This window comes from Cryptomeria japonica, chromosome 2 (genome assembly GCF_030272615.1).
Source record: "Cryptomeria japonica chromosome 2, Sugi_1.0, whole genome shotgun sequence".
Classification (NCBI taxonomy): Eukaryota; Viridiplantae; Streptophyta; class Pinopsida; order Cupressales; family Cupressaceae; genus Cryptomeria; species Cryptomeria japonica.
This window is the reverse complement of record NC_081406.1, coordinates 177257254-177268761: the sequence shown is the minus strand read 5'-3', so window position 1 is coordinate 177268761 and position 11508 is coordinate 177257254. Positions and strand designations below refer to the sequence as shown.

Sequence of the window (11508 nt, the reverse complement as noted above, 5' to 3'; positions counted from 1 at the left end):
TGGAAAATTTCAAAAAATCCAACTTTGAGATTATGCATCATTAATTGATGAGTCCTTCAAGATCGTGGGACGAGCGTCCACCGATATTTCATGCAAGTGGATGCATATTTTAAAATTATTAACATGCATGCCCATCCCCACCAACTTATCTTCCACACAGTTGCCTTCCCATCTCATGCCACAAAACCTGACGTCTCCTAGAAAGGGAAGGAGCTCGTGACACTTGGCAATGAGAGAATTAATTTTCCAATCCGGTTTTGTTTCCTTCCTAAGCATCGTGATGGTATTTCTTAAGTCACCTTCAATAGTGGCACACTTAAGTCCCTTTTTCCTGGCCATGATCAACCCATAATAAACAACTGCCACTTTAGCCATATTGTTGCATTGTTTGTGGAATTGTAGATCCCTATAGGTGGTTTTCTATTATGGTAGATTCCTATATCTCTTTTTTCCCAAAAATCCAACGAAACGTGAGTCATGTGAGACACAAACAACACTTTATCATGAAAACGTAAAGTATTAAAAATTGGGGTTATTAAAAAATAATTATTTGACAGCATTCAAAACATATATAGAAGGCCCAAACCTATATGAGTGAGATACACAAATGGCCATAAACATATATAATTTCAAGAAAAGGGCAAGCTAAGAGTGTCAAATTAAAATAGATTTTTTAATATTTCTTGCTTCCCAAAAACCAACGAAATCTAAGCCATGTGAGACCAAAAAAATGATTTTTCATGAAAGTATAAAGTATTCAAAATTGAGGTTACTCTCCCCAACCTGATCGACGAGAGACTTGTCCCTAGAAAGTTTTGTTCATCGAATTTGAGAAGACACAGACCCATCAGTATCTTTACTGAGTAAGCTTTTCTTTTGAGAAGGTGATTAATGACATAAAAGACATCTGAGATCTTATCCGCTGCAACTGGGGATATTATTTCTGAAGACAAACCTAATTCTCCTTCAAAATATTTACGATTACCATTTTCCAAATTAATTTTCATGGCGTCAACAACTTTGTGTGAAGGTTAAGGCAGTGCATTTAACATTTATTCCTTAAAAGTACAACAATGAGTGCCACCAGGTGATAAGTGCTACCAACAGAAAGGTGGATGCCATCTACAATCCTCCTATATGAACATTGTTGACATCATCTATGAAAGCATGGGATAATGGAATGAAGAGCTAAATCCAACAAATATGCAAAAACAAGAAAGCTAGATAATAATTAATTTGACATGTCCCGAGCCAAAGCCAAAGCTAGGTTGATTTCCTCATTAGCTTCAATATGATTGAAGAAAATATAACCTTCAAGAAGTCTACAACCCTTATTCACCAAGGCATCTACCATGGTTTTGATTTCTCTAAAACAATGTGATATAGTTTATGCTTCAAACACTAGTAATAAACTCCAGGACTCGTACTTAATACACCTAATTTTCCAGCTTGGAGCATCTAGCTTTTTAAGTGCAGAGATCATATACATAAAGTCCCCCTCTATGTTAAGATTCCTAACTCTTTATTTGATTGCCAATCTTCTCCCAAACACTAAAGCAAGAGCCTTCGCCCCGTTGTTAACATTATTTTGGGTTTCTTAAATGTGTAGAAAATTTGTATCTCTTAAGCTACCTCGGAAGTCAATTCTAATAGGGGGTAAATTGAGAAAATTAAGGTTGTTAGGCAATTTTTGATATCCCAACCAATGTGCCTTTGGTTGCATTTAGGACACTTGAGGTAAAGGTTAAAAGGGGTGTTTTAATTTTTTTGAGGGGTCGGATGGATGGTTTGTTACAAAGTGAAGGAAGAAAGAAGGATAAAAAGAGGGTTGCATACCTTTTTTATAGCTACGTAGCACACTCTTAGAGGTAAACCCTATTAATTTTATTTTGTTGATCTTCAATTTGTTAGTGTTATTAACAATCGCGTGGCTATTCAAAATTAATCTAAATACAAGTACTTAATTCTACAGTGTTCCAACAACTAAATATATATTCAAATTCGATGAACATCATATATATATTTGGATCAAAATTTCATGATAGTTTACTAGTGTATACATATAGAGAACTTCTTGTAATTAAGAAATTTTTTGTATTACTATATTGTGAAATTAGAAGAAGCTACAAAATAATTTCATTTATCCTAAAGACTAAAATAGGCATCATTAATCATGTTTATATCAATTTACTCGACTTCAAATGCTAAAGACAAAAATATATAGTGCGCATGATTCATCTTAATAGGAATACATGGCATCAAGGTAATTTTTAAGGAAACACGTAACTGTCCCACTTTATAAGTCAAATAAAATTGAAACACGACACATAGTGGAATTCGGCAAAATATTTTTTACCAGATAGGCGGCGGCTAGGAAACGAAAAAGACCCCAGAACAGTGTAATGTCACATTAAACATAATTTAATTTAAATTCTCGATGATGACAAGGTGGAGACGTGAAAAGAAAGCTTTGTTTATGGCATTTTCGGGCTGCTCGCAGACCGATGGATAATGATTATTTAACATGTGTTTATATATCCTCATAATGATTATTTAACATGTTTTTATATAGAGCCATGTACCATGTGCTTGTAACCTCCATCCATCCTCTATATATGCATAGTTATTGTAGGGGCAAATTCAATATAGCTAATTCCTTGTAAGTCTGTCCATACATTCTTCCAATTCTTGCAATCGATGTCGAATCAGGAGCTTCTTCCAATCGATGTCTCGGGGGACGTGGGTGCTAGAATCCTGAGTGTCGATGGAGGAGGAGTACGGGGTCTTATTCCTGTGCAGTTGTTCAAATTCTTAGAGAAGCAGTTGCAGGTACAGTTTATAAATTGTATTCTTTAGCTGCACAATTCATATAGTTTTATTTGCACAAATGTATTACTTACTGAAATGCTTCGTTTTTATCAGAAATTGGATGGGGAAGATGCCAGACTAGCAGATTATTTCAATATAATGGCAGGTACCAGCACTGGAGGTCTCATCACCACAATGTTAGCCACTCCAGACCCGAATGACCACAAACACAATCGTCCTTTTAGTACCCAGAAAATTGAAGATTTCTACTTGAAGAATGCGAGTTTGATATTTCCTCAACCAAGGTTAGTAGCAAGTGATTGCAATATTTGTGGTAAAATTCTCTAGCACCAAATATTTGTTGTGTTTACGCAAAACTTCTCGTGTTGTTGGACTTGTAGCAAATGGAATATTTTTCACGGCATTTTTGGTCCCAAATACAATGGCAAACATCTGGTCGATATCTTAGAACAAGAGAAATTTCACGAAAGACGGCTGTGTGATACGGCTACTAACCTGGTGATACCCACCTTCGATATCAAGACGCAGTTTCCTACAATTTTCGCCAGTCATGAGGTATTTCATTTTATTTTATAGGATGATCTTGAGTTATGAAGATGAAGAATAGACGAGGATGATTCTTACGATGATATGTGCAGGCGAAAGTAGATCCGCTGAAGAATCCACATCTAATGGACGTATGCCTCTCCACAACTGCAGCTCCTACCTATTTTCCATCTCACCAGTTTACAACAAATTCCAGTGACGGAAAGACCCAAGTTTTTAACTTAGTAGATGGAGGAGTAGCGGCTAATAATCCTGTAATGCCTGCTTGTATTATGAGTAGAGATTTTGATCAGATTTTTATTTCACATCAATAAACTATTATAAGGGTCTCACAACAATTTTCTAATTATGCAGACCTTGATAGCAATGAACTTAGTCACTCGAGCAGTTCATCAGGATACAAGAATAGTCGACAAAAAGGTACTGTATTGTATCGTATTTTGATACTATTTAGAATAAACATCTCATATAAAACGAATGCTTGATGCTGGGAAATATTAATTAGAAGCTCAACTATGTTAACCAGAGGTTGTTATTTACAGGAGCACCTTGACCACTTTATTGTACTTTCTCTTGGAACGGGATTAGAAGAGGGTATTGAATGGGACGCAAAAAAGGCTGCCACATGGGGAAGCTTGAAGTGGATTACTCACGATGGAAGAACGCCTCTCATAGAATCTATCATGAATGCAAGTTCAGACATGGTCAACATTCATACAGCTTTGATGCTCCATCATGTCAAAGAAAACTATCTTAGAATCCAGGTCTTTTTCATAGTTTCCAATAATGTTCCTTGAAACGATAAGGCCTCTAGATCTATAATTCTACAGACCATGTTTCTGCTATAATTTTCTGTATGGTTAACATGTGGGCTTTCATACTGTAGGAATGGCAACTAAAAGGAAGCGAAGCAAAGATGGACCTCAGTACGGACGAGAACCTGAGGAATCTTGTGAAGAAAGGCCAGGAACTATTGGATAAGCCTGTTAGAAGTTTAAATTTGGAGACTGGGCGTCCTGAGACAGTGAAGAACGACTGCACAAACAGGATGGCATTGACTAAGTATCTCCTATAACTCTCTAACTCTTCCTTGTATTTTCAGATCCTAGTTTCCTATCCTTTTGTTCTCACCATAACTATCATTTCCACTTGCCAGAATGGCTGAACGACTCTCCAAGGAGAAGAAGTTGAGGGATAAACGGAGCGCATCTTCTGCACTTTCTATGAATGGCCATAGTGTTGGAATAAACATCTGAACTTCTTTCTTCCATTCCAATCACACCTTACGCTAGAATTTTGTGTATAATTTTTAATTAAAAAACATATCAGGGTGTTGGTGAGCCACACAGCTGATTTGTGTAATGGTAAACACAGCAATTCAAGATTTAGCTGTGTTTTTGCCAACTAATAGATGCCATTTCATTCTGTTTTTTTTTATAGCTAAATTATTATTTTATGTTCTCCAAATATTAATAGCGTTGCAGTTGTGGACAACAAGGCAATGTAAGTTTTATATTCGTTCCAAAAGTGCTTGGAGTGGATGCATAAACGTTCCCTACAGCACTTAGTTGGGCCTCTTCAAGGAATTGTCTTATTATTGTATTCTTTACTGATAACATTGTATTCGGGGAATGGTTTGTATTATCGTTGGATTAAAAAATATAGATGTTATTATGATATTTGTTTGGTTTTTAATAGTATTTTTAATTATAGAAGATTTGAAGTCAGTATTATTTGGATGCCTAAAACATTTAATACTTGATCAATCAATTATGATAAGAAATCAAAAATTGAGGGTATCCAGTCTTATCCTTATTATGTTCATTCAACTAGTTTTATAAATAATAGATTCATTTAAAACAATTCAAATTTGAAAAAAAAAATTTTAAAATTTCTTATTTTATCCAAATTTTTTAATCAACAGAAAGCTTAAAGTCAATCACTTAACATCAGATCATTCATGTTCAGTCCGCAGTGCAGAGCTATTAAATAGTGATGATTCCCCTCTACCATCTTGGAAACATATTTGTGTGCTTGCAAATTCCTTTCGTAAAATCTCGGAAGCAAAGTGGCGGGAACAGCAATAATGTGGAGAAATATTTCGAGATGAGAATGTTAAGAAAACAGAAAAAAATTAAGCTTACAGCAGATTAAACAGAAAATACAAATTGCATAGAGATAACGAATCACATAATGAAGTAGTTGAGGGATAAACACAGCGCATCTTCTGTACTTTCTGTGAATGACCATTCCACTGGCCATGGTGTTGGAATAAACATCTGAACTTCTTTCTTCCATTCCAGTCACACCTTATGCTAGAATTTTTGTGTAGAGCTTTTAATAAAAAAACATTTCAGGGTTTTGGTGAGCCACACAGCTAATGTGTGCTTAAATATTCCTTTCGTAAAATCTGGGAAGCAATGTGGCCGGAGCAGTAATAATGGGGAGAAATATTTCAAGATGAGAATGTTAAGCAAACAAAAAAATTTAAACTTACAGCAGATTAAACAGAAAATACAAATTGCATAGAGATAACGAATCACATAACGAAATTAAAGTATCAATTGTCCCTGCAATGATGTCGGTTATGAATAAAATTTGACAAGGGTAAAGATCACATAAAAAATAATTATACATTCCCTTTAGTGGATTTGCACAAATCATTCCAACTTGACCATTCAAAGAGCAGATGAAAAAAGGTCTTTTTGACACCAATGGTACTCTGAACTGAAGGCCTTTATCATGTCTTGTCAAATTTAGCACTTTCCTAGCTTCTCTTAAAAAAATTATCATCACAAGGGTGACTACCACTCAAATTAATAACAGCCAAGGATCTTTCCAATATATCCTTCACATTTAAAACTAGTAGATATTAGTCCTGTTTTTAAACAATGGTAAATAACGTGTTGGCATGACACTTAAGTCATGGAGCTTCTCTGATAAAAGTTGTTTATGCCTTTCTAAGATCCACAAAGCAATAGTATAGGCTTTTGCTTAACAGATCTTTAATTTTTCAATGATTGTTTAATGTATTAACAACTATTAGTGGTTTGAAATTTGAGATTGTCTGCCCTCCTCCAAATAATTTAAATTTATTGAAGCGAGGGAGAATTATAGAAGCCAACCTTCAAAAATCAGTCTCTAATTCTCCTCTAAAACAATGCCAAACCTATATATAAGCTGTCTATTAGTTTGCCCCAATCTCCTTGGATTTGAGCTATCTCGAAGTGAAACAAAAAGATAGATCATTGAGCATCTAAAATTATCTTGTTAGAGTCAAGGAACACTGAGAGGGCGGGGGTTAATCAGTGTTATACCAGAAATCAAATTAACAAAATTATTCTTTATTCACCGGTTAGCGATCTATAACAGTAAATAACATAAGCAAGCAATGAATAAACCACAGATCCACAACACCGAAATTTTACATGGAAACCCGGAGAGGAAAAAAAATGGTGGGTCTGGAACCCACAATATTCATATACCATGGACAAGAGTACATAAATATTACATAGATGGGGAATGCACTTGCATTCAGGGTCACTGCATAGAGCTCACTACTCAATTAAAATGACCCAGAAGGCTAAAACCTTTAGGGAAGTCTGACTGGCTTATAATTTGATTACAATGAGGAAATACAATTAAAGAACTCTGAAATGGCATCTAACAATGCAAAAATGAGTTCTGGTTAAGCACAATATCTTTGACTATACTCGCTCTGCAATATTCTCTGTTTCTGTCTCAGTCAACTACTGCATCACCTAGGAATCAAATGTGCACATGAAACTACGTTCAATCACACCAAAACGGATCGCCACAATAGGAATACTCTAAAAACCAATCACCAACTCAATCTTATATATCCGGTCATATCAAAAATAATCTCCTCCAAATCGGCTTCCAGAAATGTAATGTGTAGTCACATGCCGGCTTGACCGGAGCCAAAAATATAAGTTCAAATCATCAAAAGAGTAATAAAATGATGTTTCTAAATTGGCCCAATCAACAAGAACATGATTAAATGCACCGTAATTACCGGAAAACTTCCAGACCCAAAAGTGCTCTATGCTACCTAAAATACTGGTTAACACATGCTTCCGGATAGGGAGAATTGCAATCGCCAGATTGGATTTCCATGAGGACTTGCCATCACTGAAAACCCTAAACCAATAATCAAGCATCAAAAATTACCGAATGAGTGTCAATTGCCAACAATATCCCCCTTTGGCATTGATGGCAACACTTGTGAAAAATGACTAAGTGTTGAGCACTGAACACCGGTTCAAAAGAATTAAAATAATCTCTAAGGCTCCCTTTTAGACAAAGAATTCCACTCTCCAATATTGTACATTTTTCATCATCTTTCTCCTCCTTTGACAACAATGCCAAAGATGAGGTGTTGTCCAAAACAGAGATACTTATAAATACTTGAAGATATCAGCATAAGTAGTTTTCAAAAATCCTAGCTGAGTATCTCACCTAGTCTTCAAATTGTCCAAAACTGTGATAAATGCACTAAATACAATGCCATGAATTTTGAACTCTCTCAGATTAGATGGTATAGGACGGGTCATCTCCTTCATACAATCCACCTTATTGTTTAATATGGTGTCCAACCAGGAGGCAATCAAGTTCTGAAGTTCACCTACTTTTCTCAAAATTTTCTCCTTGCCCGCTTGAAGGCTTGAGATTTGATCATTTAGGGCTATAATCTGCCCTTCAATACTTCTGGTTAGAGTTGCATTAGGATCAAAGGACTGAGAAATGCCAGCAAGCTTTCCTTGGCAAACACCTCTTTGCTTATCAATATCTACAATGAACAAGTAAAATTAGGCAAGATTTGTACAATTTTCTGGCTTCTGACAATGTGTCAGAAATAATCTACAGTCTCTCATTTATTCTGACTCTATCATCTTCAATCATTTTCCAGAATATTTGCTTCCTAACATCCTTGAATTTATTCAAAACTTTATGTGTAGTTGTCTTCTCCAAAGAATCAAAATTGCTATTTACACTATTAATCAATTGTAACAATCTACCGGAGGGGCTGTTATTTGAATCTAACTATACATTAGGGTCCACCTTCTGTAAAACATCTATAGACATCAAAGTTAGTCTTTTATCTTCAATTTCTGACTTCACTTGATCTTGGCTAGCTTGGGCTTGTACTGGCAAGCATGAGCTTTTTTACAGGTGACATCTTTCCAAGATCAACAAAACCATCAAGATAAATAGAAATCTGAGGCGGGGTACTTGTAATTGGAGGAGTGAAAATTGCCGAATTAGCTATGCCTTTGCCTTTGTCAACCTTAGCTTCTATTGTCTCAACATCCTTCTTCTCTCCCTTATCCCCTTTATCTATTGCATAGGTGTTGTCATTTGGTACAGTATCAACTTGTTGGATTTTCGGGGCTGCAAAGCTATCCACCACTGAAGGACCATCAAGAGTCTCAACATTAAGTGGAGTAATATCCTAGTCTTCCAGATGATCCTCAAACTGAGTTTCAACCTTTTGACTTCTGAAAACACTTTGCTTCTCTTCCAGATAAAATGACTTGAATGCATCCTTGTATAGTGAGTCATCCTGAATTATCTTTTTCCATATATCCTTTGTTTCTTTCCTCACCTCCTCCACATTTTCGATCATCAATTTTTTAATCCTATTTTTACTTCTAAATTCCTTCTTCTTTGCCTCTTCAATGAGTCTCTTGACTTCATCATGAGTAATGCAAGTATAGACATTTACAAGTTCTCTTTCCTTCATCTCCCTATCAATCTTACTTGTAGTCATTCTTCTTGCATCAATTAGATTATACAAATCTTTTGGAATGGTCTTTTTCTAATTCAATCAATGTCTTACTAAAGTTGTGTAAATATAGTACAATTGCTTCTTCAACTTTTCTCTTATCACGTTCATCAAAATTCTCAAAGTATGCTCCAAGATTCTTTAAATTGTCATCCACTATTATTTCATCTATCAACTGATATGTTGATAGTGGAGTAACAATTATGTACTTACCTTATATGTTGCCAGACTCAAGGTCTTTGTCGAGTTGACTTTTGACTTGCCTACCTCTTTTGGATCTTCTGGTAGGAGCAGGATCAGATTTTACTTTCTTGGATTGTTGGGCTCCACTGGTCTATAGCTTCCTCACCACTCTCACAAATTCTCCTTTCTTTTTCACCTTTCCTGCTTCCTCCTCAGATTCAGTTTCCGAGGCTACTAGAGATACTGCAACATAGGTTCTTTTAGGCTTCTGCTTTTTCTTCAATACACCCTTTATGGATGGGCTAGATTTTGCAGGTTGGGCTACCAAAGCAGGAGCAGAATTAGTCTCTTTCTACACATGACTTTCCCTTGCTTTCTTCACCACCTCCCAGGTGAAACCCATCTAAACTACCACTTCCTCTACCATCTTAGTAACTTTTCTTTTTAAGGTAGGAGTAGTGAATTGCATGTGCAAATTGAGGTCTTTCCCTTTGAAAGTACCAAATTTTCCTTCCTTTGGATCCACTAGTTAACTCAATAGATGTTGGGCATATGCCTCAAGTGTAACAGAATCAACTTCATATCCCATGGGCATGATCCATACTACTCCATTTCTTCTATTAGACATTGATCCTTATCGATCATGAAACAAATGCTTTGCTCATATTTTTCAACCACCTCCTTTGGGATCCTTTCTTTGTTCTTCATTGCAGCTTGGAAGGTTTTCAAATATCCCTAGAGAGAAGATATCCTCATTGTTGCATCTCAAACACCCCATAATCCTTCTTTGATATACATAGCTATTGGTCTATCATAGGCCCATTGGACCTTACCTTTTATACTGAGTATCTCATTCAATAAGTACAAGGCTAGACAAATAAGAAGTGTACCATATTTAAATGTGTGCTTTTTGTCTTGTTTGACCTTCTTTAGATTGCTCAATAATTCATTCAGGAGGGTAGTGCACAAGCCATATCTTTTGTCATCCTTAAGCATCTGGTATGAAGGGTAAATAATAGTAACGGAGATAGAGTTGTACCTGTTGGATTAGTAAACCTTGTAAGAGACTACTATTGATGCAAACTTAACATCATTCTCCGGGATATCATTAATGATCATTACCCTATTGTTGAATTTAGATCCTATGATGGCTATGACTATTTCATTTGACACTTTCCTTAGACTGGGCACATCACCGGTTTTAGCTAGGCTGGTTACACCTCGAATCACCTCTTTGGTAATTTTATGTGGCCTATCAAGCCATATAACTCATTATGTACTACAAGAAACCCTTGTCTTGAAGCACCTTGTATTCTAATTTCAAATTTCCCAAACCATCAGCCAAATACTTGTTGTAAAGATCCAACATACCTATGTTTCCAAGCTCCTCAAGATCACATTGAATGTAAGCCCTAATGTCTTTGTTGTGGAGAACACCATAAGGCGCAGATGAAAAAACACTTTCTAGATCATCCTCAACTGACTTAAAAGGGTGTTTCTTCAAAACTAGTTGATCCCTATCCCTAATCTCAACCACCAATGGGGTAACAACACCAGAAGTTGAAGTCATTTTAAATGCTAGGGTTTGCAGAAAACTAAAAGCCTGAACAGAAAAATACCTTGCTTCACAAAAGGGCGCGGGAATTCACTTTGGAGTTGCTGAAATTGTTGTTGGAACCACCAAATTTCTTTTCTCTTTTCTCTATTCTACTTTCTTGATCGCATTGTAACAAATGAAACTTCAAAATACACTTTAATCCTTCAAAAACCTAATTTTCCACTGTAATAAATGCAGCCACTGGTTATCATGATTTTCATGAAATCGCATATCGGATCACCAAATCTTCTTAGAAAGTTTTGAATATCATCTACACTCATGATTCAAGCCTTCTGCAATCTTCCAAAATCGATTGCAAACCACCAAAGAGGAGGTTCTTAGAATCTGAATGAAAGGCTCCCCCTAAGGCATAAAGTCCTAGTTACTGGATGAAAATCCTACACCGGATTCAGGTGTAGACCCATTGTCAATTCTAGATTCATCTTTTCTTACCACATCTTCTCATTCTTCTCCTTGATCTCTTCTACTTTTGCTTTTCCTTTCTCGTCTAAGTTACTCTTATCTACCAAAGCATTGTTCTTACTTT

At 35.9% G+C, this 11508-nt stretch overlaps 2 protein-coding genes across 2 annotated transcripts; both read left to right on the top strand.

Annotated features, from left to right (window-relative positions):
* The first annotated feature begins 2697 nt into the window (after positions 1 to 2697).
* On the top strand, positions 2698 to 4172 carry LOC131859605 (patatin-like protein 2). The gene is made up of 6 exons (XM_059213553.1): positions 2698 to 2829; positions 2923 to 3113; positions 3210 to 3384; positions 3468 to 3629; positions 3730 to 3795; positions 3918 to 4172. Exons 1-6 carry the CDS (start codon positions 2698 to 2700, stop codon positions 4170 to 4172), a joined length of 981 nt encoding a protein of 326 aa, XP_059069536.1.
* A 77-nt stretch (positions 4173 to 4249) lies between these two features.
* On the top strand, positions 4250 to 5007 carry LOC131873711 (patatin-like protein 3). Its single transcript, XM_059216894.1, has 2 exons — positions 4250 to 4437; positions 4532 to 5007. The coding sequence occupies exons 1-2, from the start codon at positions 4292 to 4294 to the stop codon at positions 4629 to 4631; spliced, it is 246 nt and encodes an 81-aa protein (XP_059072877.1). The 5' UTR covers positions 4250 to 4291; the 3' UTR covers positions 4632 to 5007.
* The last annotated feature ends 6501 nt before the right edge of the window (positions 5008 to 11508 follow it).

Bases quoted from the DNA above. Each gene is read 5' to 3' on its own strand.
- LOC131859605 (XM_059213553.1), top strand. From the start codon at position 2,698: ATGTCGAATCAGGAGCTTCTTCCAATCGATGTCTCGGGGGACGTGGGT. The intron at 3,630-3,729 runs GTAATGCCTGCT...CTAATTATGCAG, and splicing joins GAGTAGCGGCTAATAATCCT to ACCTTGATAGCAATGAACTT. The intron at 3,796-3,917 runs GTACTGTATTGT...TGTTATTTACAG, and splicing joins CAAGAATAGTCGACAAAAAG to GAGCACCTTGACCACTTTAT.
- LOC131873711 (XM_059216894.1), top strand. From the start codon at position 4,292: ATGGACCTCAGTACGGACGAGAACCTGAGGAATCTTGTGAAGAAAGGC. The intron at 4,438-4,531 runs GTATCTCCTATA...TCCACTTGCCAG, and splicing joins AACAGGATGGCATTGACTAA to AATGGCTGAACGACTCTCCA.